Source organism: Cuculus canorus, chromosome W (assembly GCF_017976375.1).
Source record: "Cuculus canorus isolate bCucCan1 chromosome W, bCucCan1.pri, whole genome shotgun sequence".
Taxonomy (NCBI): Eukaryota; Metazoa; Chordata; class Aves; order Cuculiformes; family Cuculidae; genus Cuculus; species Cuculus canorus.
In genome coordinates, this window is record NC_071440.1 from 747,323 (window position 1) to 774,828 (window position 27,506).

Genomic DNA, 27,506 nt, shown 5'->3' on the forward strand with positions numbered 1-27,506 from the left:
GGATGTATTGGGGAAAGTGCATAAATCATAGGAAGAAGGTGTAGAGTAAGGTGGGGAAAAGCATAAATGAGGTTATGCAGTGGCATGCTTGTGCCCCCTAACTCTTCCAGACTTTTGTTGTCATTTTTCTTATTTGTCTGGTTCTGTCAAGTGTGCTTTGAAACACTGTAAGCTGAGTCAGTGCCAAGGGATGGGACTATTAGGCATCACTTTTTGGTATTTCTTGCAAAGAAAATTGGCATATGGGAGCAAGGAACAATATCCTGTAGTAGACTTTATAATGAGTATGTTTTGGTAAGAGTTTTGGTAAGCATGCTTTCCCTTCTGTCTGGATGCAGTTAAGTGGGAATTGTGGAATAAAGACTGTGGGCTGCACTGTGAACCCCTTGTGACTTCTGTTTTAAATTTGGCCATACAATAGTAAATGGAATATCAGCATAGAATCTGTGTTTAGATATTACAATTTTCCTCTGGAAAATTAATGTCAGTAGCAGATACAAAGAGCTATAAAAACTGAATATTAATACTGTATCTCAACACTGTACAAAGTGGCATCAGTAACATTATTAAAATAAATAAAACTCATGGCAAATTTAAAACAATTTTCTCAGTATTTTTTTTTTGTTAGTAGAAGAACAAAAATTATAATTTAGGTAGACTTTCTTTCATTAATAAGTTGAGCCATTAAATTTTTGGGTTGTGCCCAGTAACTCCATAGGTATATGGAGTATGGTATACATTATCTTTATATATTCGGATGTCGCTTTCTCTTCCTCATAGATAGTCACTAACTAATGCTAATTTAAGTTGTCATCAGTGTGAAAATAAAATCTCAAAGGACTCTTAATTCTTTGGTACACTGAAGAGCCTTAGTAATTTTGAAGAGTTGCTTGAACTTAAATTTATAGAATTATGTGACATTAATATGTCTGTATTCTGATAGGGAACATGGTTAAAAAATAAGAATGAAAAAGTGTATGTATACAGTTGTGTGCATATCATGATTGTGTATATGTGTTTGCATTAAAGGCATATCTAGCAGATCTCTAATTTTTTTTTTACTGCTACTTTCAAACTCAGTCTTTAGTTTTCATTTTTCATGTTTTGGAGTAGGTGCTGATGATGGTCAGCTGTCACCAAAAATAAGTAGTCTACCTCAAGCATATTGTGAAAAGGCCTGTGCTTATTACTTCTAAGAATAAGTGTGTACCTACTCACTTTCTATGAGATACTAAATAGCTCTGAATATGCCTCTTGCATCCTCCTCTGCAGATGTGCTTTAAAAAAAAAAAAGAAAAGAAAACTTTTCTCTAAGGAATATCTTCAGTTTCACTAGGTAACCTGGAAAGTCTTTCAATATAAATACTCTTAAAATGTAGTGATCAAAAGAGACAGTGTTGTTGAATGGGAATTAAATAACTTTTATTTACAAATATTATTTGGAACAACAATAGTTCAATGTACTACAGTTTTTGGAGGGAGAATAAAAATCAACCAGGCAACAAAACAGTGGCATTGAAACAGTTTGAGCAAAATGTTTTCTTGAATTTTACTGGCTTGTGAGTTTATTCGCTTTATGTTCTCATCTACACAGCTTTTGGAGTAAGTGTCTGAATTTCTCATGGAAATAAGCAATCTGAGATAACTATTAACTCTTTCCTTGTTACAGATGACAAGAACTTTTATGTGTTTGGTTTTTTTTCCCCAGGATCACTTTTTGTAAAGAAGCAATAACTTTTTAGTTACATTTCTTTATTTATTTATTAGTGATATTGATGCTTCTGTTAAAGTTCATTTTTAAACCCATCCCAGGGAGATCATATTATGCATTTCTCCTTATTCTTATAGGTAGTAAAGCTGCACACAAAGCTTGGCAAACCCATTCCTTCAACTGAACCAAATGTGGTTACCCAAGCTACTTCCTCAACATCCTCATCTGCTTCCAAACCAACTGCCTCTGCTTCAAATACAGCAACTAGCAGCAGTACTGTGAACTCCTCTGTTGCATCCTCTGCAGTGAAAATTCTTACTCCCACGGCAAACGTACCACTTAACACGGCATCCAGCAACAAAACATCTTCAACTGCTGCTAATATATCTGTAAAGAAAATATCTACACCAAAAATAAACTTTGTTGGCAAGTACAGAAGTCAGTCTTTATTCTGAAACCTGACCTATTCTATTTTTTTTAAGATCTTAATGCAGCCAATACAAATGCATTTAGTTAATTTTATGCATGAGTAACTTATGTTTAAGAGAATTACTGGTAGGTGAAAATAAAGATGTATATAAAAGTTTCACTTCACAGTTTATGATGTTTTCTGCCCTGTTGTCTCCACCTGACCTCTTGGAGGCTTCTCCCTCCCACCTTCATAAGCAGCTGCCTGCATTTGATTTCTTATGTAGAAGCTGTTGGAGTATTGTGGTTTTAGTCCAGTTGGTCCTAATTTCAGTTTATAGACTGAGGGGATTTTTTTGTAAAAAAAGAAACTGAAAGTAGAAGGCTTTCTTTATTTATTGCACATTAACAATATTGACAAAATGCAAAACTTTGATATAATGCTATCTATTTTGCCAGGTAATAACTCCAAGTGACTTAAGATTGCAAGATATTTTATTTTCCACATTAGGATATTTGTGGAGTAAGTCATGAATTAAGAAAATTAATAAGATATCTGTAGCAATTGTCAGAGTAATACACTTTCAGAAAAAAGCAGTCTATTTCCATATAACATATATACCACATCAAAGGTGTGTATATATAGGAAAAAACATAAAAGATTACCTGTAAGCCTTGCTTTTCATCACACTGACTGTTTTAATTTAAAAACAAAAATGGATTTTAGTTCATGTACACATAAGCTGAAGGAATACAAAACTGCTGATCTCCAGTGCATCTCTGTACTAACAACCAACATACACATGAATGCTGCTGCTATCCCAGCTCCATTTAGGGTGATGAACACTGAAAACTCTCTTCCTAGAGGCAAAGGACTTTTTTTTTTTAATTTTTTATAATTTTTTTGAAGAGTGCTATTTTGATATAGAGTTACAATCAGAACTAAAACCAGTTCTGTGTCTACCCAAGCTATCAGCTTCCTCGGGAATGACAACTTCTAAAATATATTTCTTGCAGGGTTTTTTTACAAGCAAATGCAGAAATTATTTTCAGGCTAGATTAGCACACCAATTAAGCAACTCTTAAAAATTATTTTTAAAATATAGTGGAAGCTTCTGAAATACACATGACAGACATTTAGAGATAGGAAACAGTTGTTCAACAATAAGTTATCCTGCTCTTGAAGGAAAGACTTTTGCAGTTGCAATACTGAGAAGATACTACCTTTGTTAGTACAAACATAAGGTTTTGAAGTAAGAGAGGTGATATAAATATATTTGCTGAGTCGTGTTCCCATTCAGTCCTGACTTTTTTGAAAAAGCATGAAAATGAATGATTAAAATTTCAAATACATAAAGCAAAAGGTTTTCCTGCTAAAATATAAAGCTGTTTAAATAACTTGTTGTTAAACCTCTTCTAATAAAAACTTTAATTGTATTTAAAATATTATTTAAGTTTTAACTAATTTTAAATGACTGATAATGCTTTGGCCAGAACATTGATACTTGCAAATAAAGTCTTCAGTTTGCACATCATGTGTAATCATAGTCTCATTTTATGAAAGTTAATGATTTAACTTTTTTGATTTGTAGGCGGTAATAAGCTTCAGGCAACAGGAAGTAAACTGGAAGAAATGAAATCAGCTGAAAGTGTTAAAACAGCAACTGCTGCTACAGTACAAACACAGGAAGTAAAATCAGACACAGCAGCTGAACCAGTGACTCCTACGACTCTTGCTGCCTTGCAAAGCGATGTCCAGCCAGTGGGCCATGACTATGTGGAGGAGGTATTTATATGAAAATGTGGACTACTTTTTAACTATTTCAGTGAAAAACTATTCAACGTGAGACAACCACAGAATGGTTGAGGTTGGAAGGGACCTCTGGAGATCATCTGGGGGTCCAATCCCACTCAAGTAGGGCCACCTAGAGCCCAGGACCATGTCCAGACAGCTTCTGAAAATCTCCAAGGAGGGAGACTCTACAAGTTCCCTGGGCAACCTGTGCCAGTGCTCAGTCACCCTCACAGTAAAAAAAAGTATTTCTTGATGTTCAGAGGGAACCTCCTGTGTTTCAGTTTGTGCCCATTGCCTGTGGTCCTGTCACTGGGCACCACTGAAAAGAGCCTGGCTCTGTCCTCTTTGCACTCTTTCTTCAAGTATTTATATACATTAATAAGATCCTCCCCCGAGCCTTCTCATCTCCAGGCTGAACAGTCCTAGCTCTCTCAGCCTTTCCTCATAGGAGAGAAGCTCCAGTTCCTTCATCATCTTTGTGGCCTTTCATTGGACTCTCTCTCCTTATGCCCATGTCCCTTTGCACTGGATAGCCCAGAACTGGACACGGGACTCTAGGTGTGGCCTCATCAGTGCTGAGTAGAGAGGAAGGATATAGCCAGCTCCCTCGACCTGCTGGTAATACTTTGTCTAATGCAGCCCAGGATGCCATTTGCCTTCTTTGCTGCAAGGGCATACTGTTGGCTCAAGTTCAACTCAGTGTTCACCAGGACCCACCAGGTCCTTTTCTGCCGAGCTGCTTTCTAGCTGGGTGGCCCCCAGCATATATCGGTCCCTGGGATTGTTCCTTCCCAGGTGCAGGACTTTGCACTTCCCCCTTTTGAACTTCACAAAGTTCCTGTCAGGCCACTTCTCCAGCCCTTTGAGAACTCTCTCTCTCTGGATGGCAGCGCAACCCTCTGGTGCATCAGCCACTGCTCCTAGTTTTGTATCATCAGCAAACTTGTTGAGGGTATGCTCTGCCCCATCATCCAGATTGTTAATGAAGATGTTGAACAGGACTGGACCCAGTATTGACCCCTGGGGTACACTGCTAGTTACTAGCCTCCAACTAGATTTCATTCTACTGATCAGCACCCTCTGGGCCTTGCCATTCAGCCAGCTTTTAATCCACCTCACTGTACACTCATCCAGCTTGTCTATGAGGATATGTGAGACTGTGTCAAAGGCCTTCCTGAAGTCCAGGTAGACAATATCAACTGCTCTCCCCTCATCTAGCAGGCCAGTCATTTCATTGCAGAAGCTTATCAAGTTGATCAAGCACAACTTCCCCTTGGTGAAGTCATGCTGACTACTGATGACAATTTTCTTGTCTTTAATGTGCCTGGAAAAGGCTTCCAGGATTAGCTGCTCTGTCATCTTCCCACTGACTGAGATGAGGCCGACTGGCCTGTAATTCCCTGGGTCCTCCTTGTAGATAAGAGTGACAAGGTATCGAACCTGCAAAGGCTCATGCATATCTTTACATTTCTGCATTGTGCCCATTTCTCACATGCTCACTGGGGCATTCTTCATGTGGGTGGCATGAGATATGTGGGCGAAGCCTGATGAAAATTTTTCATCATTTGCAGGTTTGTAATTATTCAACTCAATACGTTCAGGCTTGTGTTTAAAAACGCACTCCTTGGAAGAACTTCATTCATTACCAAACACAATAACATGCCTGTCAGAATTGAAAGTTCTATTTTGCCTTCTTTCTCTTACTGCGTGAACTCTTTAGTGTGTTTGGAGATGGGTAGACATTATCCAGTATCACTGAATTAGCATGTTATAACTTTATTCTCCAGGTAAGAAATGATGAAGGAAAGGTGATCCGCTTTCACTGTAAACTTTGTGAATGCAGTTTTAATGATCCTAATGCCAAGGAGATGCACTTAAAAGGGAGGCGGCACAGACTTCAGTATAAGGTTAGTAGAAATGCTAATGCTTCTATCTGAAAACCCTCCTGATGCCAGCTGACTGATTACACATTCTTACATTTGAAGACTAGTCAAAAGTAGGTACTCTGATTAAACAGCATATTAAAAAAAGCTAGAGAAATATATTTCTTAGGGAGTATAGGCTTTAAAGTAGTAATGCAGACTGTGAAGCTGCATTTTGGTTTGGGGTTTTTCTTTAAACATTCTGAACACTGTTTTCAGGCAACCTGTGCAAAACTAAAGTATTGTACAACATATGCAAGCAACGTTAGGTGCTTTCTGTCCTTTACCATGAATTTCAAATAGTGTGAATAGTAGTGCTCAATGTAGACTTTTAGTCATGAATGGAGAGACACCTGTCCTGACATATGGTGTACGTTTTGATTAGTATAAGATTATACAGGAAGAACCTACTGTGGTCACAGGAGATAAAATGGGCATGCATAATCATGAAAAGGATGAAAGAAGAGAAAAAAATGCCAGAAAAAGGTATTCAGTAACTTGTGATTATGCCCCTGTATGAGGGACCCTTCAGGAACAGGGCAAAATTTTCCCGACAGTCCATTGCCAGGCCCTTTTCAACAAACTGACCCGAGGAGGCAACATTAATAACACAATTACAACAATAACCAGAATCAACAACCCTGTTTTGATCAATGATAACAACCATCCTGACAGTCCCCATCCTTTAAACAAGCTATTCAACCAATCTGATCCTTCATCTACTTGTAACCTTTTCACCCCTTCTTTTAGAAGCTGAATGCTTTTATATATTGTTTCCGAATGACGTGACAAACATCCCTGTCTGCCTCGTTAATAGCTACGTTAACATCTACCCCAATAAAATTCCATTACTGAAGTTTCCATAACTACAGAGATAAAGAGCAATGACTGTGCTAGAGGTGTACCCCTTATCTTCTTATTTCTCTTTGCTACAAGCTCCTACATCCCCACAAACACTGTCAGTGATTCCAAGGTCTTTTAAGCCATTAGCAACCTTCAGAACAGCGGCCGCTTGCTCTGCGTTTGCTACTGATATCGTGGGCATATCAAGGCATCAACCACCTGTGTTGGTATACACACGACAAAGGAATCCTTTATGCTCGTGCTGATTCAGGGGCACAGTCTTTTCTAATTGAGTTCAAACCCATACATGCTTTCTCCCATATCTCCCCCTTTTCTGTTTACAATCATCACAGCCTTCAAAGAACTATCTGTAATGAAAAACTGTTAGCTAAAAAACAGTCTAAATATTCTATTGTAATAGAGACAAAAATGTTAATGGCTCATTTCCAGTTATTTGTACTATTCTTTTTCTGCCTTTAATGATGATACCTGCAATTATCTGAATTGGAATAAATACGGTTTTCTTAGGTTGATAAAAAAAATCCACTAATATCACAAGAAGATCTGAAAGTGCAGGTATCCATTGTGCTATTAGACCGAATGCCTGACAAAAACAAACATGTTGGATGACCATCAAGTTGTTTATGGGCTTTTCTCTGAGTAATGGCTTTTTCAGTTTTGCCCAAAGTTTGTTGTGCTTCACTTGTAAGAGTTCGAGGTGCTGTTAAAGCCATGTCTCCCTTAAAAAGATCAAATAATGGACTTATTAGTAATACCCAAATAAGGTTTAACCAATGCTGTCCATGTGCTACCTGTATCTACTATTTTTCTTGCCAACTTTCAATTAGATGTTACTTGTTTCGCTTCCAAGATTCTTCTTTGGGACTTTCCAGCCTTGTTATAGGAATACGGTTATCTGTTCAAGGTCAGTATCCATTTTCTCTGAGTCCTCAGACCAGCTGTAGACTCCCATACAGTTGTCTAACTGCATTTTACTCCCACTGATTTTATCATAGACCAGTAGTGTGTGTTAAACATGTCAGAAGAATTACATAACCTTGAGATGACAAGAAGCAAATCAACATTTCATTCATTATTTTTCTGAACTAGAAAAAAGTAAACCCAGACTTACAAGTAGAAGTAAAGCCCAGTATTCGAGCAAGAAAAATTCAAGAAGAGAAGATGAGGAAACAGATGCAGAAAGAAGAATACTGGAGAAGGCGAGAAGAGGAAGAACGCTGGAGGATGGAAATGAGGTAATGTTTATCAATGTTTTATCAATGAATGAGAAAAAGCTGCAGCTAAATTATCTAAAACTTACTCTGATTCTGTAGTTGCTTATTTTGAATACTTGTTTTGGGAACTCTGTACTGTCTTGTTATAAATTAAGTTGCCATTACCTCTCTGGGGTTTTTATTTGATTTTGTTTGTTAGTGTTCAATTCCTTTGAGGAATGTAGACCTACTAGAATTATTTGCTATAAATTCGGGCCTGCTTTCAAAATAACCGTTCATTTTAGTTACCCCCTGGAGTTCACCGGTGTTTGTTTATGATTACTAGTAATGAGTTGGTGAGGACATCTAAGAATTTATTTGGAATGATTGGAAGTATTAACTTGCTATATAAAGAGAACACTTTGATTGATACACTGCAGGCGATATGAAGAGGACATGTACTGGAGGAGAATGGAGGAAGAGCAGCATCACTGGGATGAGCGTCGCAGAATACCAGATGGAGGATATCCTCATGGTCCTCCAGGACCTCTAGGACTGCTGGGAGTTAGACCAGGAATGCCTCCTCAGCCCCAAGGACCAACTGTGAGTTTCTTAACTTGAGGGGGAAAAAAAGAAACCATACTTACCAGGAAGCACAGTTAAGGTATTAAGAAGAATTTTTTTACTGGTAGTGAGGCCCTGGGCCAGGTTGCCCAGAGAAGTGGTGGCTGCCCCATCCCTGGAAGTGTTCAAGGCCAGGTTGGATGAGGCTCGGAGCACCCTGATCCAGTGGGAGGTGTCTCTGCCCATGGCAGGGGGGTTGGTACTGGATGGGCTTTAAGATCCCTTCCAACCAAAACCATTCTATGATTCTGTGATTCAGTGGTGCTTGAGTTGTCTCCAGTGTTTCTTAAAGATTTGCAAAAGTGAAGAAAAAATTATATACTGATGAAACTGCGTAGATGGACCTATCTTCCAAAATAAGTCTGCTTATCTGATGAAAGTATGACACTTCTGAAATACAAGTCTCTCTGGGTTTGTTTACTACTTTTTATTTAATTGCATTATATTTTATTTATTTAGCTGTGAAGAAATGTATGCATAAAAGGGGATTGGATTGTCAGTCCCAGAGGATAATGGTTAATGGTGGGTTGTACTCTACCTGGAGGTCCATAACAAGTGCAGTACCACATGGGTTTATCCTGGAGTTTGTCTCATTAGCACCTTATCAGTGATCTGAAAGTTGATGGATTGAGCACACACTCATCAGCTTTTCAGCTGACACAAAACTTGAGTCGGTTTGGGGTGGGGAGAACAGTTGGGCTGCCATCCAGAGGGACCTAGGCAGACTGGAGAAATGGACCAACAGGAACTTTATGGTATTCTGCAAGGACAAATGCCTAATGCTGCACTAGGGAAGTTATAACCCCTTGCACCGAGGGACTGGGGAGTGACAGGCTGGGTGGCAGCCCAGCTGAAAGGGACCTGGGGTTCTTGGCAGAAAGCAAGCTGAATGTGAACCAACTTGAGTGCCCTGGCAGCAAGGAAGGCCAACAGCATCCTGGGTGATATTAACAGAAGCATAATCAGTAGATAAAGGGAAGTGATCAGCATTCATTAGACCTAAAGTACAATATTGCATTCAGTTTTGGGCTTTCCAGTACAAGAAAGATACTGATAAACCATAACAGGTTCAGTGTGGGGCTACCAGTTTGGTCAGGGGTCTGGAGTGCATGCCCTGTGAAGAGAGACTTGAGGGATCTGGGCTTGTTCAGCCTGGAGAAGATATAACTTCAGTGGGACATAATAGCTTTCTAATACCTGTGCATTATAAAGACAGTGAAGCGAACCAGCTTAAGTTGAGACAAAAGAGGTTCAGACTGAATACAGAAAATATTTTTTTTCACACAGATGTTGTATATTTCCATCTTTGATGGTTTTCAGGAATTGGCTGAATAAAGCCCTGAGCAACATAGAATCATAGAATCATAGAACAATTAAGGTTGGAAGGGACCTTAAAGATCATCTAGTTCCAACCCCCCTGCCACGGGCAAAGACGTCCCACTAGATCAGGCTGCCCAAGGTCCCATCCAACCTGGCCTTGAACACCTCCAGGGATGGGGCAGCCACAACTTCCCTGGGCAACCTGTTCCAGTGTCTCACCACTCTCGTAGTGAAGAAATTCTTCCTAATTTCTAGTCTTAATCTGCCCCTCTCCAGTTTATACCTGTTCCCTCTGGTCCTATCCCCACAAGCCTTTATGAATAGCCTCTCTCCAGCTTTCCTGTAGGCCCCCTTCAGGTACTGGAAGGTCGCTATAAGATCTCCTCTGAGCCTTCTCTTCTCCAGCCTGAACAAGCCCAACTCTCTCAGCCTGTCCTCGGAGGGAAAGTGCTCCAGCACTCTGATTGTCTTTGTAGCCCTCCTCTGGACCTGTTCCAACAGTTCCATCACCTTCTTGTGTTGAGGATTCCAGAACTGGACACAGTATTCCAGATGAGGTCTCACAAGAGAGAATCCCTTCCCTCGCCCTGCTGGCCACGCTTCTTTTGATGCAGCCCAGGATATGGTTGGCCTTCTGGGCTGCGAGTGCACATTGCTGGATCATGTCAAGCTTCTCATTGACCAGCACCCCCAAGTCCTCTGCAGGGCTGCTCTCAAGCACATCATCCCCCATCGTGTACTGAAAATGGGGATTTCCCCCACCCAGGTGCAGGACCTTGCACTTGGCCTTGTTGAACCTCATGAGGTTCTCAGAGGCCCACTTCTCCAGCCTGTCCAGGTCCCTCTGGATGACATCCCGTCCTTCTGGTGTGGCAACTACACCACTCAGCTTGGTGTCATGTGCAAACTTGCTGAGGGTGCACTCAATCTTGCTGTCAATATCATTGATAAAGATATTGAACAGCACTGGTCCCAGAATGGACCCCCGAGGGACACCACTCATCACGGATCTCCATCTGGACTTTGAGCCATTGACCACTACTCTTTGAATATGACCATCCAACCAGTTTCTTATCCACCTAAACGTCCACCCATCAAATCCATATCTCTCCAACTTAGAGAGAAGGATGTTGTGGGGGACCGTGTCAAAGGCTTTACAAAAGTCCAGATAGATCACATCCATCGGTTTACCCGTGTCCACTGCTGCGGTTACCCCATCATAGAAAGCCACCAAGTTGGTCATACAGGACGTGCATGGTGAAGCCATGCTGGCTGCCATTAATCACCTCCCTCTCCTCCATCTGCTTTAGCATTGCTTCTAGGAGGATCTGTTCCATGATATTCCCAGGCACAGAGGTGAGGCTGACAGGTCGGTGTCACACCCCGAGGGAGACAGAGTAGGATCCAGAACTGTATTTAAACATTTAGTTTATTACCTATAATGTCACAATTCTAAGTGAAGAATATAAGCTTAAGTCTAACCAATATTAGCATCCTATAAGGATTTGTGAGGGACTATACGACCTGTACAGAGTTCGGTCATAAAGTCTTTAGATGTTTCCTCAAAGTTGCTGTGACTGAAGTTTCTGCAAACACTCCGGTGTTCGTAGATTGTTGACGTCAGTGGGGGATCTCAGACCAGCTGAGAGGGAGCTCCGATTAAGGCTTGCTCCTCTCATTCTCTTATAGTCCATTCTGGAGTGATAACATCTGGGGTACCAGTCGGCCCATCTCCTTTACCTTTCACCAGTGGCACCAATGGTAAGGGACACAGTGGGTTACTTCCTGTCAGTGCACCCCCACCAATGTGTAGGAATCCAGAAAATCCAGGGACAAGGATAAGGATGTTTCCATCACAAAACCTCATAGTCTAAATCACCCAAGTACAACATATGTAGATTTCTTTTCACAAATCTTATTAATATTTCTGGTTTGAGGATCACCTCTGAGTCTTTGTTCTGAAATCTATGGTGTAAATCTGATAAGGGAGGGGATGACCAGGCGCCAGTTTAGTCATCCTGATAGGCAAACGAGTGGCAGAGACATAATGGCTCATTCTCCCAGACTCATCCTTGCTGCACAGGTGGGCTTTGATATGGACGCTGATGTGGAATGGCGCCAGACCTCCATCTGGCCCCTCTCCATGCTGTGACTCAGCAAAGCAGCAGCCCTCTTCAGCAGCTTCAAGAGGGGGAGGGATATGTCAGTCGGTAGTTCTCAGAGTCGTCTTTTCTATCCTTTTTCAAAATGGGCACAATGTTGCCCTTCTTCCAGTCACCAGGGACTTCTCCTGACTGCCATGACTTTTCAGATATCATGGAGAATGGCTTGGCCACCACATCGGCCAATTCCCTCAGGACTCTGGGATGCATCTCATCAGGTCCCATGGACTTATATATGTTCAGGTTCCTCAGGTGTTCATGAACCTGATCCTCCTCTACTGTAGGAGGGGGTCTACCCCCCTGGTCACCATCTTGCTGTCCCATGATCCAGGAGGGGCGAGGAGAGCAGTTATTGGTGAATATGGTGATATGATATGGTCTTACAGCTGACTGTGGTTTGCATGGGAAGTTGGACTAGAGGACCTCCTGAAGTCCCTTTCTATTTGAATTCTTCTGTGATTTTATGAAAGCAATCATGGATACTTTATTTTGCAGCAGTATGCAAGTATTTCCCAGTTAACAGAAAGACAATAGATATTTATTGGAGAGATACTTTTGATCCTGGGATTTCATAATTTGTTTATTTTTGATACATTTAATGTTTTTTCAGACATGATTGATTGTGACTAGTGCAAGTTGTTAAGGACACTTCAGTTCATGTTTTGTTACATTTTCAGTTATCTGAGGTTTGAATGTTCTTTTGTTTAGCCACGTGTTTGGTTTTTGGTCACATATCATCTGTGAACTTGGAAGCATACCCAAAGTTCAGAAATATGCTTTTTTGTCTGTTTATCCTCTGTGTGAGCTGAATGCAGGCAGAGCGCAGGAGCAACCACAAAGCCACAGATAAAATGAAAAGAGTAAATTTATTCCTGTTTTACCTCATGATCTGGGGCAACTCGGAAACAGCACCCAGCACAGGAAACACAACCAGGAACGCAGGCACTGAGGAGCTCCGGCTTTGCTAGAAATATTGAGAGCAAACCGCTGCTTTTTCTGTATTTATCAGAGGAGAGGAGAGTCTTTGATCTTTCTCACAGCAGGGCTGGAATCTCAAGCACGTTGCATGGCTCTGAATTTCACAGGCCTATGTTAGCTAGAGACAATGGGTTCTGCTTGTCAAGCACCCAAGACTAGACAACGATTAGCATGGCTTATGTGTTTTTCTACATCCCAGCTGCAAGGTCACTCAAGCGTGTTTTAAAATTCCTTCTTGCCAGTCTTCCCTTATATTCCCACAGCCTCTACGCCGCCCTGACTCCTCTGATGACCGCTATGTGATGACCAAACATGCAGCTATATATCCAACAGAAGAGGAACTTCAAGCAGTCCAAAAAATTGTTTCTATTACTGAACGTGCTTTGAAACTTGTTTCTGACAATATGACTGACCATGAAAGAAGCAAGAGCAAAGAGGGAGATGACAAAAAAGATGGTAGTAAAGACAGGTATTTTTTTTTAATTATTTTTTAAGAATTTTTTCACTTGTTTCCAAAGTTATTTTATGTTTTTCCTTGCACTGTTATCACTGCTTCCAGGAATTCTGTTCTCTTTGGGTTTTCATACAGCATATGTTCTCAAGAGTATATGGAATAATTTATTTCACTTTTCTATCTTTGGGATTAGTTTTATGGGTTTTATATTATTTTAAATGCAACTTTTAACTATAATTCACAGAGCTTTGAAAGGAGTTTTACGGGTAGGCGTTTTGGCTAAAGGTTTGCTACTCCGTGGAGACCGAAACGTTAATCTTGTTTTGTTATGTGCTGAGAAGCCTTCAAAGATGTTACTCAGTCGTATTGCTGACAGTCTTCCCAAACAACTTGCAGTAAGTAGAATTTAGATTTTTGGATGTGAATTTTTGTAAAGATACTGTAAAAATCTTGTCCTCAAGTCAAGTGTCTGCAGGTCTGACTGTACTGCATTTCATAGCTCAAGTTCAGTTTCTTTTCATTTTCTGAGTGTTTCTGTCTGAATTCAGAGATTATGCTGCATATTTTGCTTTCTGTATAGTGTCCATACAAGTGTCTAGGTGTTTATGCTAGTCATATAGTATCAATCATCATTTAATAGATTTCATTTAACTGGGAAATAGAAATGAACAGAAGACAGTTACCAGCAGTGATAGAGGTAATTTGTGCAGTGTTAGAGGAAGCTTGTGCTGCCTGAATGTTAGAGATCTCCATTAATGCTAGTTTGTACTTATGTCTTGTTTCCAATTTGTATGTGTCAGTGCTTTGTAGCACAGTTAGTTAACTCAGTTTTATGTTTGTTTTTTTTTTTTAAATTAGCACTTTAAAAACAAAACACACCAAAAATACATGCAGTCTTAGACCATTCAACAGAATTCATATAAACCATTTGCTCTATTTCTACAAGAAATGAAAGTACAGAAATATCCTTAGCTCCAGTGCTCTCTACTGAACAAAGCCTGTCTGGCATCATTATAGAATGCTTGTTCACAGCATTAATATTTCAGTGCAGTCTGGTAAAATGCTCAGTAGAGTCAGTGGCATGGTAGAAGTATTAGCAGGATCAGGTTAATTAGAAAATAATCTTGGGTTTGCTCCTGTTTGATAGAACAGAAGAAAATTTAAAAACTGCACATCTTGGTCTGGCTTTGTGGAGAAGTCACTTGTCCCTCTAGTTTGTGGAAGAAGGTGATAGAGGTGCCTACAGCTTCCTTTTGGGGGTATTTAGAATTATTAAATCTAGTTGCAAGAAGCAATTCTGAATAACCACTTTGTTACTCTTACATATTTTTTCCCTGGTGTTTATCTTGTCCTTTGCTTTCATGAGACAGCCAAGTATAGAATGTGCCTAGCGGTACCCATCCTGTAACTATAAGCTTGAAGAAGAGCCACTGCATCATTGTGCTTTTTAAAGGCTCCTGTGTTTTAAGGAGAAACATCCAACTGGCATTTTAAGTGGCACTGAGGCTTTTCTTTATCTCAAACACTGTCAAGATTCTTGTTATGTAATTTACTTAGTATATGAATTTCCTTTATGGGCAGGTTTTTTCTTTTGCATGATTGGTGAATACTGTGTATTTTCATTAGTGATTTGGAAACAGTATGCAAGTCTATACATATATAATATTAATTGTGTATACTGTTTCTTTGAATACAGAGGTATCTGCTTCATATAATTATATTGTGTTTCCGTCTTTCTATTAAAAAGACTATGTTGAAATCCCTTTTCTTCCCCATGCTTTTCTTGGCCACATGCTAATAGAAATTTCTGTTTCTCAATATTTAGGTAATAAGCCCTGAGAAATATGATATCAAGTGTGCAGTCCCAGAAGCAGCAATAATTTTAAATTCATGTGTGGAACCCAAAATGCAAGTTACTATCACACTGACATCTCCAGTCATTCGGGAGGAGAACATGAGGGATGGAGGTTGGGAAGTTATTAAAAATGCTACTTCTTTCTCACCTGTGTTTATGTTTATCTATTCTGCTTAAGATAGCATTAAGGTCCTAGAAGGCAACATGCTGGCACAACTAATTTATTTGATCAAAACCTTGTTTTTCAACAATCTTGATAGGGAACAGTTGATTAAAATAAATGCTTATATGATACATTTATTTAATCTTTGTAAATTTTAAGTTTATGTCCAACCTCAGCTTTCTGGAAAAGGTACAAACGACTCTTTTTTTTTCCCCTCTTATAAAATTATGTGGAAAACTAAGTATTTTATAGCAAATGTCTATAAACTGGCTTTCTAGAGCAATCTTGCCCTAAGAGAAAGATTGTATGATTTTAGAAAAATCACAGCTTTTTGTGTTTAAACTACATCAGTGTTCCATCACTTACACATTCCAAATAGCAGTGCCACTTAAAATGCACTTTTATAATACATGGTATTAGTATGTATGGTAACAATGCTTCTAACTTTAAAAGACAATGCAATTTTTTTTCCAGCTCTCTGAGGTTGCTTTTTTTAGTCTAGAGCACTTTTAGAGTATATTTAGGCTCCTGGTATTACAGTCTTCTATCCAACTAGCAAACCCAGACTAGTACAATAAGAAATGACTTTTTCCTTGAGCTGAAGCAGAAGGTGGAGTTTGTAAATCGATTTACATTTCTGAAGTTCACAGTTTCTCTGGTGCCAGCAGTGTTGCTTCAGGATGTGTTCTGTAACACTTTCAAAGCTCCAGAAGCTTTTAATCCAACAAGCATGATTGTTGTCTGCAGTACATTGGTTCTTTTTGTTTATGGGTCAGATAAAATTAACTTTTGTTTCCTATTAATCCTGTATTTTCGTAGTCAAAAGAGATCACCACAAACTGAGTTTTGGTATTTGACAATGAACCTACCAATAGGAAATCTGATCTCATCATGGATTTTTTTTTCTCTTAAAACCTCTCATATGCAGGTTGAAAAAATTGTATGTGTATACGTATACATGTGCTTGTGTATATATGTATGACACAGAGGCTTTTTTATTTCATCTCATCATTACATGTCCTCTAAAATACTTGAGGTTTTTATATTGCATTAGTAAATGTTCCGTAGCTATGACTAGTGCATTGTAAGCAAGCTGTGTTAACAAAGTCATCCTACATAATCAGAAAGAAAAATTTCAAGATGCATACTCTAGCTTGGATAACTTAAGAGTCTTTAAGAATACTTTGTACATTATTTTTAAGCTGTGCATATTATTCCTAGCTATAAAGGCTTTCTACATGTATTGTCATACTCAACCAATTTTATTTGGGTTTTGACAGTCTTAAGTGTAACATGACTCTTGGTTTGTCTGTGCTGAATCAGACTTCAAATATTATTTAAGTTCATAAAGAATACTTTAACCTAAAAGATCCGATTATAAAATTATGTTAACTGTTACATGAAGTTAACCTTAAACATCGTGTTTATTTCTTAATGTACTGGGCAAAAGTGCAATATTGATTCCTGCCACAATACTCAATTTCAATTTTCAGGCCTAAAAATCTATGATGTAGACTAAAAAGTAAATAAATTTCAAATTACTATGATCAGTCCCTTAATTTATGCCACATAAAGGAAACAAATCTGTATTTTTGTCTGACCCACACTTGAGTTAAAATGATCATTGTGAATTTATTCTCTGCTGAATGCAGTACTGCCTCTAGGCAAGCAAAATCAAGTTAGATTTTTCTTCAAGACACTGTGAAGTATGAAATTGATATGCAGAAAAGTTCCTTTTTGAAACTCTAGAGCAAATAGAAGACTGAATTGCAAATTATTGCAGCAAAGAAAGCCTTATAATGAAGACTGCTGCTTATTTGCTGCAGAGTAAGTGTTTGTGGTTTTTCTTACTGCAGCTTCTCATGCTCTGTGTCTTAAAATGGTTTAAAGTTTTAATATTTTTTTTTTACCCTGCTTGGGAAGCTAGTTCAGGTGGTAAGGAAGGCTTTACCAGAAGAACTAGTTTGAGTAAAGATGAAACCGAGAATTTCACATGGAATAGAATCATGTTTGATGTGTAATAATCCCATAACATGATAAAAGGCTTAAAAAAATACAGTGTGAAATAAAATTGTTAACCGCATAGCTACTGTACTCTAACCCCTGCTGTGGTATCTTTCCTTCAGCAAACAAAATGTAAATACTTGTAAACACATATATGTGTGCACACATGTCTTTTTTTTAATCCTTATCTAACAGCCCCGGTCCAAAGCCTTCTAGCAGAGAGACTTGATTCCTGTCAGGGGTTGCTGCCAAGAGATCGGAAGGATTTTTGACCAAGGTTTTCTAAAGCTCAGTGTCACACCTGCCATGCTTTACAAAGGAGGGGGTTTGGATGCATAGTCCTAGCATCTTCTGTTACTTTGTGTTTTTTTTTTTTTCTTTTTGTCTTTGTCTCTCTCCTAAAATTAAGCAGTGTTCACACTAGTCTTGAAATAGTTGACTGGGTAAAATGTATTTCCTGTAATAAAACTTACCAAAATTGATATACCTGTTAACTTTTAATGAAGAGGTAGTGTGGACACAGCATGTCTAACTGAAGATTAACCCCTTATATTTAGGCTAGTAATAAATTGTTATATAGAGTAATAATTTGTGCTTGTTTTTTGTAAATTAATTCATTTTTTTGTCTTAGCTTAATAGGGTGGTAGGTTAGACATCTGAATTTAGTTAAATAGTCTTTAAGGGGTTAATCCTGAAATGTGAGAAAGATGCAAAAATCCACAGTTTAAGTATTACAAAAGTTTCCTTGATGCATTTTTTCAGTAAATGTATTCTCAGTGCAATAGGTGCCTTGCAACTTCTAATTTATAGTCTTTTTAAATTTTCAAGGGTATTCATAGGATTAATAGCACATTTTAGATCAACATTTCCAGCACTAAGTTTCTTTTCTGTGCACTTACACTGTAATTATTTTTAGTGAAATTATCTTCCAAATTGAAGGGTTTTGGAGCTAGAAATAGTTGGAGTTTCAAATTATGCAGTGAATGATTGTGATAAAAGTTTGCAGTGTCACCTATTTGCATATCAGTTTTAGAAGAACATAAATAATTGGCTCATTAGGCTACCAGACCAAACAGATCCATATTTTTATTTTTAATTTCTCAACCTTATTTTGCCTCTTTTTTCCTGCTGTGGGTTTTTTCTAAATGTACTCCTTGCCTTTTATATCCAAGTTGTACTCATTTCATCCATTATCTTACCTGGCACCTCTCTTGTATAGGTTTGGGGTGGTTTTTTTTGGATGTTACATTTTGTTTTGTTTTAAATTAAAAACCACTTTAAATGTCTTCATTTGCTCTGTAAATGCCTTGTTAGTGCAGTTTTTCTTCTGTCCACTTCAACATATAGTCTTTAAGTTTGAATATCTGTGTGAGAAGATACCTATGTTCTTCTCAGCTTCATTCTTATTTTGAAATCCTCCTCCTTTTAGCCCTGTGCAGAGCAATGGGAGTATCCTATAAAAATATGCCCAAATCTGAATGTAGTAGTTCAGATTAAATTTAATTACTGTACTGCACAGTTGTAGCACTGTGTTCATACATGGCTTTTCAGTTTTCTGTATAGTAAAATATCCTACTATTTATTTTACATTTGTGTATAAATAGGTGGTTTCAAAGCTGTCTCTCTGCAGCATCCTTAGAAGCTTCTCCTTGCTGGCATCTTTCACGAGACTCTCTCTCTATAAAATTTATTCTCAGATTTACCTAAATTTATATATTGCTGGAGTAAACTTTATTGTTCCATACAGCCAGCTCCTGCGAAATGAGTGCCATTGAGTGAGGGTTTTTTCTTTCGTCTTATCTGATGTCTCACCAGTTACGCTACCAATATACTTTGTCACTAGTCAGAATAGCCATTTTCATAATTAGTAAAACAAAGAGCTTTTAAAGCTGATCATTGCATTATAATCCCTACAATTTTTAAGTAACACGAAGATAGTATTTCATATTGTTCAGTGGTTCCAGTTTCATTGATTAAACTACTTCCAAAAGGGCCTTGTGGTCTTATCCTTTTTGGTAACAAAACAATCAGCTTGGTAATTTAATTAATCTTTTTCCGAATGTTTAAATATATAAGATCTACCATGTTTTCTTTATCTTTCAGGCATTCTGTTTTGTTTTTTAAAATATTCCTTGCTTTTCTTTTTCCTGCTGAATCTTAAGTAAAACAGTCCCTTTTCAGATCCTTCCTTGTGTCCTAAATTATATTGGAGCACGTATATCATGGGCTGAGGAATTCATTTATATGAGTAAGAGAGAGGATATTAGAAAATAATGGAACTCTGTAATACTAAAGAGCATTTCACATTCCTTTAGTCATTTCATTTAAAGCAAAATCATTTCCATTTTAAGTTTAAGGTATGATAAAAATAATATCATTACTAAACATCTAATGCTTTTAAGATATAGTTTTTATGTTCTTAGTTTTTCTTTTAAAGAGTAGGTCTCAAATAACACGTGACTATTAAAATTTACATGAAACTAAGTTTGAATGTTTCTACTTGGTTAAAGTGGATTTTTGTATTCCTTCTGTCTTATGTTCTCTGCTGGTGCACTGTGTCAAACCATCCTTCCTTCAGTATTTAATTTTAGGGAATATGTATTTTTCCAGTGTCAGCTTAAATAAAGAAGTACTACACATTGCATAATCTGCAATGCATTCGAAAATAACCTGAGAGCTAAAGTATAATATGCTCTTGATCTTCATACTGGGTTGATGCCCTAATCCTAATTAAATGGCTTTTATTGAACATTTACATTTGTTGTTCAAATGTTTAAACTTTAAATGGCATGTGTGACATTGAAGCTAGTTTAAGGAAGTATCTTGCTCACCTGGTCAAACACCCATTCCTCACTACATTTTGCCAATTCAATCCATTTTAGATGTAACCTCGGGTATGGTGAAAGACCCACCGGACGTCTTGGACAGGCAAAAATGCCTTGACGCTCTGGCTGCTCTACGCCACGCTAAGTGGTTCCAGGTTCGGAACATCATTTTACTTTCTTCTTGTAGCCTTATGAGAGATTAGTGCAGTTGCAATATAAATGTTTAAGTGTGTGAAAACACTCTGTGTTGTTCATGCTAATAATACTATATATTTTTCTGATCCCTAAATTTAAATGTAGAAGGTTGAGTATGGAGGAACTGCTTTATGCAGTTATTGCTCATTTGACATGATTTTTTTTTCCTGATCATTGAGAAGGCGATGTTGAAAGCTTGACTCACTTGGGATGATCATATGTTGTATATTTATTATATATTCCATAAGGCTGCAGAGTAACTTTGCTTTAAATAATGGAATATGTGTTTAAAGCTTTGTGTTTAGATTTAAGACCTTTTTTCCTATTTCTTTAAGCATATTAAGTGTAGGGAATGAAAGGCAAGAAGCAACTGTTTGATTTAGTGACTTTGCATTCTGGCAAAGGCACAGTAAAGAAACCAAACAGATTCCCTTGACCTTTCAGTCTCTATACATATTTCTTATACCTTCACTTTATCTTTTTTATTTCTAATATAGAAAGATACTGTATTTATTGTTACAGGTGAACATAGGTCAAAGTGTACAGGGGATCAAGAAACCTTATTCTTGTATAACCTGTGCACTTTGACTTCTGTCATCTTAAATTACTAACCCCATATAAAATACTGCTGTAAATGGTAGCTCATGGAATAAAGTTGTAGAATGATTTGTCTGTCTTACATCTGAGCTTCCATTGAACAGTGGTGTTTTAGTCTTTCAACGGGTCCCATTTGCTGTAGGTGCTGGGATTAATTACTTTGATTTTGTATTGCTCTCAAGGCTAGAGCTAATGGTCTGCAGTCCTGTGTGGTTATCATACGTATTCTTCGTGACCTCTGTCAACGAGTTCCAACTTGGTCTGATTTTCCAAGCTGGGTGAGTAATGTTCTTTTGGATGAGTTCTTTTAATGCACACGGTACTGCAAGTAAAGCATAGGAAAGTGTTACTACAGTTTTAAAATGTAGGCTTTTTCAAGGAATAATGCAGGGTTTTGTTTGGGATTTTTGTTTTTCTGTGTGTTCCCCAACAAATGATCCAGATTCCATCTAAAAATTTAATTTTCTGAGTTTCTGTCATTTGGAGCTGGAATTTATTTTTCAAAAGAAATTTTCTTGTTCTTTTGAATTCTTTGTGAGTAGCATTCTTACTCTAGATTTTAGCATTTTTTCCTTTACTCTTTATGAAAATCTATTTTTTTCTAACCACCTACTCTGAATTGCTTGGACTTTACTGAAATTGACTAAAAATAATGTCAGCTGTGCCCAGATAGCTCAGTGATAACAGAAAGGCTACTTGAAAGAATAAATCACAGTAATTCCTGTGATTATTAATATATCATTTCTGCAAGATGAAATACTACAGTACTAGTCTGTGGACGTGTCACCATTAGTCTTTTAATCTGTGTCACTTAGAATCATAGAATCATAAAATCACAAGGTTGGAAAGGACCCACTGGATCATCGAGTGCAACAATTCCTAACAATCCCTAAACCATGCCCCTCAGCAACTCATCCACCCGTGCCTTAAACATCTCCAGGGAAGGTGACTTAACCACCTCCCTGGGCAGCCTCTGCCAGTGCCCAATGACCCTTTCTGTGAAAAATTTTTTTCTGATGTCCAGCCTGAACCTCCAGCTGCAGCTTTCCAGCCCCTCTTCCCCTAGCCTGTAGCACTGCATAGGGTTGTTGTGCCCCAAGTGCAGGACCCGGCATTTGACCTTGTTAAACTTCATGCCATTCGTCTCAGCCCAGCGGTCCAGCCTGTTCAGATCCCTTAGGAATAGATCTCTATATTGTACCCAGTTACCTCTCAATTCTTGCAGCCGAGTGTTCTTAGAGCATTCCTTTATACTATACCTTGCTCTCTAGGAGTGAAATTTGTGCTCCAAATATTAACAGATGTTTAGTCTGTGGACTGGATAAACTTAGTCTGAAATGTGAATATGTGGAGGTAAACTCACAGAATCACAGAATCACAAGGTTGGAAAGGACCCATTGGATCATCGAGTCCAACCATTCCTAACACTCCCTAAACCATGTCCCTAAGCACTTCATCCACCCATTCCTTAAACACCTCCAGGGAAGGCGACTCGACCACCTCCCTGGGCAGCTGTTCCAGTACCCAATGACTCTTACTGTGAAGAATTTTTTTCTGATATCCAACCTGAACCTCCCCTGACAGAGCTTCAGGCCATTCCCTCTTGTCCTGTCCCCTGTCACCTGGGAGAAGAGGCCAGCTAATGACACTCAGCAATGAGTGTTTTGTTTCATAGACCAAATCCTGTTCCACTGTGCTGCTTCCTTTCCTTTGAAAGCTGCATGGAAGAGAAGGACCTGGGGGTGCTGGTTGACAGCCAACTGAACATGAGCCAGCAGTGTGCCCAGGTGGCCAAGAAGGCCAATGGCATCTTGGCTTGGATCAGAAACGGTGTGACCAGCAGGTCCAGGGAGGTTATTCTCCCTCTGTACTCGGCACTGGTGAGACCGTACCTTGAGTACTGTGTTCAGTTCTGGACCCCTCACCACAAGAAGGATGTTGAGGCTCTGGAGCGTGTCCAGAGAAGAGCAATGAAGCTGGTGAGGGGGCCGGAGAACAAGTCTTACGAGGAGCGGCTGAGAGAGCTGGGGTTGTTTAGCCTGGAGAAGAGGAGGCTGAGGGGAGACCTTATTGCTCTCTACAACTACCTGAAAGGAGGTTGTGGAGAGGAGGGAGCTGGGCTCTTCTCCCAAGTGACAGAGGACAGGACAAGGGGGAATGGCCTCAAGCTGCACCAGGGGAGGTTCAGGCTGGATATCAGAAAAAAATTTTCACGGAAAGAGTCATCGGGCACTGGCAGAGACTGCCCAGGGAGGTGGTCGAGTCACCTTCCCTGGAGGTGTTTAAGACACGGGTTGATGAAGTGCTGAGGGACATGGTTTAGGGAGTTTTAGGAATGGTTGGACTCGATGATCCAGTGGGTCCTTTCCAACCTGGTGATTCTATGATTCCTAATGTAGACTTTTCAGTTTTGGCAGGAAGAGTGCTAACATTGTCAAAGCAGTTACAGCAGTTGGCATTATTTCAATGAGCGATGTTTTATTAAATTTTATTAAATTACTTCTGATAATATTTATCTGAACTAATATCTGAAAGATTCCTTGAGATTGGTGAGAATACTCTCATTCAGTGCACCAGCATTCCCAACAGGCGATGATTTGCTTCCAAGGAGGGATGACTTTGCCTAAGGCCTTTTCATTTGCTGTGTTTGCAAATGAGATCATGCATACCACCTGAGAGGCATCCCAACTCAGGGGCAGATTACTGGACCCAGCCTGCTGCAATCCAGAAGAACTCAACAGCCTTCCATATGATCACTTACTTTAAGGGTTTGAGATAATTGACTTTCATCAGATGTTTGAATTTTAATTTTTTGCTATTTCACTGTTCACTTTGGCCATGCTTGGAAGATGTCATCTAACTGGCAATTTCTACTAGTTATATCAGAGCATCTCACTTGGGCCATGATCCAAGTATCAGGCATATTCAGCTGCCTGGAGGTGACTGATGGTCAGTCTCTTGCTCAGGCAACAAGGGAACCTTTCCCCAGGTGCACAGGACCCCAAGAGTGCTGAGGGGGTGCTCTGGATCACTGCACTGTGACTAATGGGTATTCTCTCTCCAGTGTGCCTGGTCAAGATGATCGATTATCAGTCCCCTTCTTCAGGTGATAAGAGAGTTTCTTTCCCAAGCACAGTAGTTTCAGGTAGGCCAAGGGAGATGCCTTGGTGTCCTGGATCACTGTCTCTGTATGATGGGAATTCTCCCTATGAAGCCTGTGTTCTGTTGGATCAGGTAGTAGCCCAGAGAGGGGAGGGAAGGTGTCATTCCAAGTGCGTCAGAGGTTGTGCTAAGCAGCCTAGAATGGTCTGTGTGGCCTAGCAGGGGGAGGGGGGAAGAATTGCACCACCACAGTTGCCAAAGAATAAACCCTGGCACATTTAGAATAGCATCCTTAGAACTATTGCGACACACAGCAGGCACATAGATGAAGAACAAAGAATGTTGTTTCTTATTTCTCGTAATATCTGTTCTAAGGCACAGCCAGAAGGGAAGAGAGATGTGAAGCAGTATGTCAGGCCTAAAGTGCTTCTCGGCTTGCTCCTGGTACCTGATGCATTGCTGGTGACATGAATCAAATTGAAGTCTGTGTAGTCAGGTTTTTTTTGTCCTGTTGGCAAAATCTTATTGATAAAAACAATGACAGAATGAAAATGATGATTTTAAATAGATGTAATTTCTGACAGTCGAGGATGAAATTTTGTAGATCAAAGAAATATATTTTTCTGAATACACTTCTGACCTGTATGCTAGAAGCCTGTTACAAGCCAAAGAGATGCCAGAGCTTTTTAAAAAGTCTAAGTAGTTGTAATAATAGAAAACATTAAGAAGTCTAAACACAGACATTAGTATCAGCATCTTTATATACCTAAAAATAAAAACTAAATTAGAAGAATTTTGTCAAGTTCCTACAAGTTATAAGGAACTAATATTCAAGGTTTATTTTTTTCAAACTTGAAATGCAGCCTTTTGTGCACATAAACACCAGGGCATCATAATTCACATTTTCTTAGGTTTAAGTTGTGGACTTTAATGTATTGTATGAGGTTCCAAAGAAATAGATTTGAATGAATGAAATAACATGCTCTATTTTATTTCTTTCCTGCTGTATTTTGTTTCATACTTGAAAATAACTAATTTACTGTTGCTAAACCTCAAAAGCTTGATCCTTAGTGATACAGTGGGAGTACGGAAATACCATGCTCAAGAATTGAAATTTGTCAGTTAAATTGAGGTAAAATAGAAAGGAGCGGGCACCCTTAGTGAAGGATTATAATCAACAATGCATATAGTTACTCACATGCACTGGAATAGGCATTTATTCTTGGAAAAATAAAAATTAAAAGCAACATTTGAACAGCTGTGAACTCAGGAGAGGAACCAAATAAAAGAACTCCCCTCACAACTCACAAAAAAAACAAGAGACACACATTGTGTGAAAATGAATCTTGCCAAAGAGTATTGAAACATCCATTTAATACTGAAAAAGCTAAGGAAAGCTATTCTTTACTTTTACAAATATCTTTTATAGGTTTTTCTGGAAAATATAGAGTCTAATAAAAGTAAACAATAGAAATATTCACAGGAAAAAACTATTTAAAATATAGCAAATAATTTTAGCCATTTTAACTAAGATAAAAGTGTAAATTTTAGAAAACCTGTTTATCATCAAGGTGGGGTTTTTTTAACACTTGTTTAACATCTGAGTTAGTGTTAGCCTATATCCAGGGTAAAACTTAGTAGTAGTTTTTTTCTGGTTTAATCAATCTTCTAAATTGGCTGGATTTTCTTATTGTTGGTCTAGGCTATGGAGTTGCTTGTGGAAAAAGCAATTAGCAGTGCTACTGGACCACAGAGTCCTGGGGATGCACTGAGAAGAGTTTTTGAGTGTATATCTTCAGGAATCATCCTTAAAGGCAAGTTGCGTTTGATCAGTGTCTATATACTACTTATGCTTAACTAATGTAAAATCTGTAATCTTGGTTGAAATAAGGTAGAGAGGTGCTTCTAATTAGCCTAACCGTTGTAGGTGGTCCTGGTCTTCTAGACCCTTGTGAGAAAGATCCTTTTGATACACTTGCTGTAATGACAGATCAGCAACGAGAGGATATTACTTCAAGTGCCCAGGTAAGGAAAAGTATGTATGAAGTAACTAAATTTGATGGCTGGTTTTTTGGGTGGAGTTGTTTGTTTGTTTTTTAGATGGAACTGTATGTTGGGCATGAATTTTCCTTTCTTAGAATATAGTCTGGTCTTTCAGATGCTCAGTCTTAAGCTAGGCAATGAAAATGTCACAACAGAGGATGTATAATAGTGTTCATTTTTGCACTAAAAATAATGTATTTTCCTGAAAAGTTTGAAACACTCCCATATATATATATATGTAAAGATGCTCACTCTACAGTAGCATATTATTAGATTTGAAATTACATTAGCATTTAATATTTCATAAATAAATCTGTGTGAGTTTATTTTTTAATATTTATTGTATCCACTTACTTACAGTATTGACCATTCATGCTTGCAGCTTAAGAGGTTACTGTCTCTACCTCTTCATTTGATCCTTTTGTTCAAGAGTACTAATGCGTAATGGGACATGCCCCATCCCTGGAGGTGTTCAAGGCCAGGTTGGATGGGGCCTTGGGCAGCCTGATCCAGTGGGATGTCCCTGCCCATGGCAGGGGGGTTGGAACTAGATGATCTTTAAGGTCCCTTCCAACCTTAACTATTCTATGATTCTATGTGACAAGCCTTGGCTGCTTCAAGTGCAAGTCCAGCAGCTAAAACACGTATATTATTTTTAAGCTAAGATGATGTACTTTGTACAGAAGCAGCAAATGTGACATACATGTTTTGTTTTGTTGACTTTGTTGGGGGAAGGAAGAGGGGATAATAAGAGCTAAGGATACACCACTCGTGTTCTTCATTAATTTGACAAAGTACTCGAAATTGACATTTGTTTCTAACCAAAATATCTTCTTTCTACCCTTTTTCTAGTTTGCACTGAGACTTCTTGCATTCCGTCAAATACACAAAGTTTTAGGAATGGATCTGTTACCACAGATGAATCAACGCTTCAACATCCATAGTAATCGTAAAAGGAGAAGGGACAGTGATGGGGTCGATGGATTTGAAGCAGAGGGGAAAAAAGACAAAAAGGATTATGATAACTTTTAAAAATGTTTGTCATCAGTGCTAAGATCAAAGGGGATAAAAGGTCCATTTGTTGCCTTTCTTTTAAACAGACATAATAAAGTCTGTTTAGAACATCCAAAACCAACTTTGTAATTAGATTTGAAAGAGAACAGCATAACACTTCTGTGGATTCTGAATATTTTAATGGATGTACTGTATCAAACAAATTATTGATGGAAAGACTGCTGCAAACAAAACCTCTATTGTCTTTGGAAAACATAGTTTGAGTTTTTTTCCTCAT

The 27,506-nt window shown here is 38.6% G+C and overlaps 1 protein-coding gene across 1 annotated transcript in view; it reads left to right on the plus strand.

Moving 5' to 3' along the window:
* The window catches only part of LOC128850253 (zinc finger RNA-binding protein-like), a 63,922-nt gene extending 36,675 nt beyond the window's left edge, over window positions 1–27,247 (plus strand). The window contains exons 8-20 of the mRNA XM_054053249.1: window positions 1,849–2,137; window positions 3,712–3,905; window positions 5,702–5,821; window positions 7,790–7,935; window positions 8,334–8,496; window positions 13,241–13,446; window positions 13,676–13,826; window positions 15,257–15,398; window positions 20,336–20,433; window positions 21,253–21,348; window positions 25,875–25,986; window positions 26,100–26,197; window positions 27,068–27,247. Of these exons, the coding sequence (XP_053909224.1) occupies window positions 1,849–2,137; window positions 3,712–3,905; window positions 5,702–5,821; window positions 7,790–7,935; window positions 8,334–8,496; window positions 13,241–13,446; window positions 13,676–13,826; window positions 15,257–15,398; window positions 20,336–20,433; window positions 21,253–21,348; window positions 25,875–25,986; window positions 26,100–26,197; window positions 27,068–27,247 (1,995 nt within the window). The remainder of the gene's footprint in view (window positions 1–1,848; window positions 2,138–3,711; window positions 3,906–5,701; window positions 5,822–7,789; window positions 7,936–8,333; window positions 8,497–13,240; window positions 13,447–13,675; window positions 13,827–15,256; window positions 15,399–20,335; window positions 20,434–21,252; window positions 21,349–25,874; window positions 25,987–26,099; window positions 26,198–27,067) is intronic.
* Window positions 27,248–27,506: the final 259 nt, after the last annotated feature.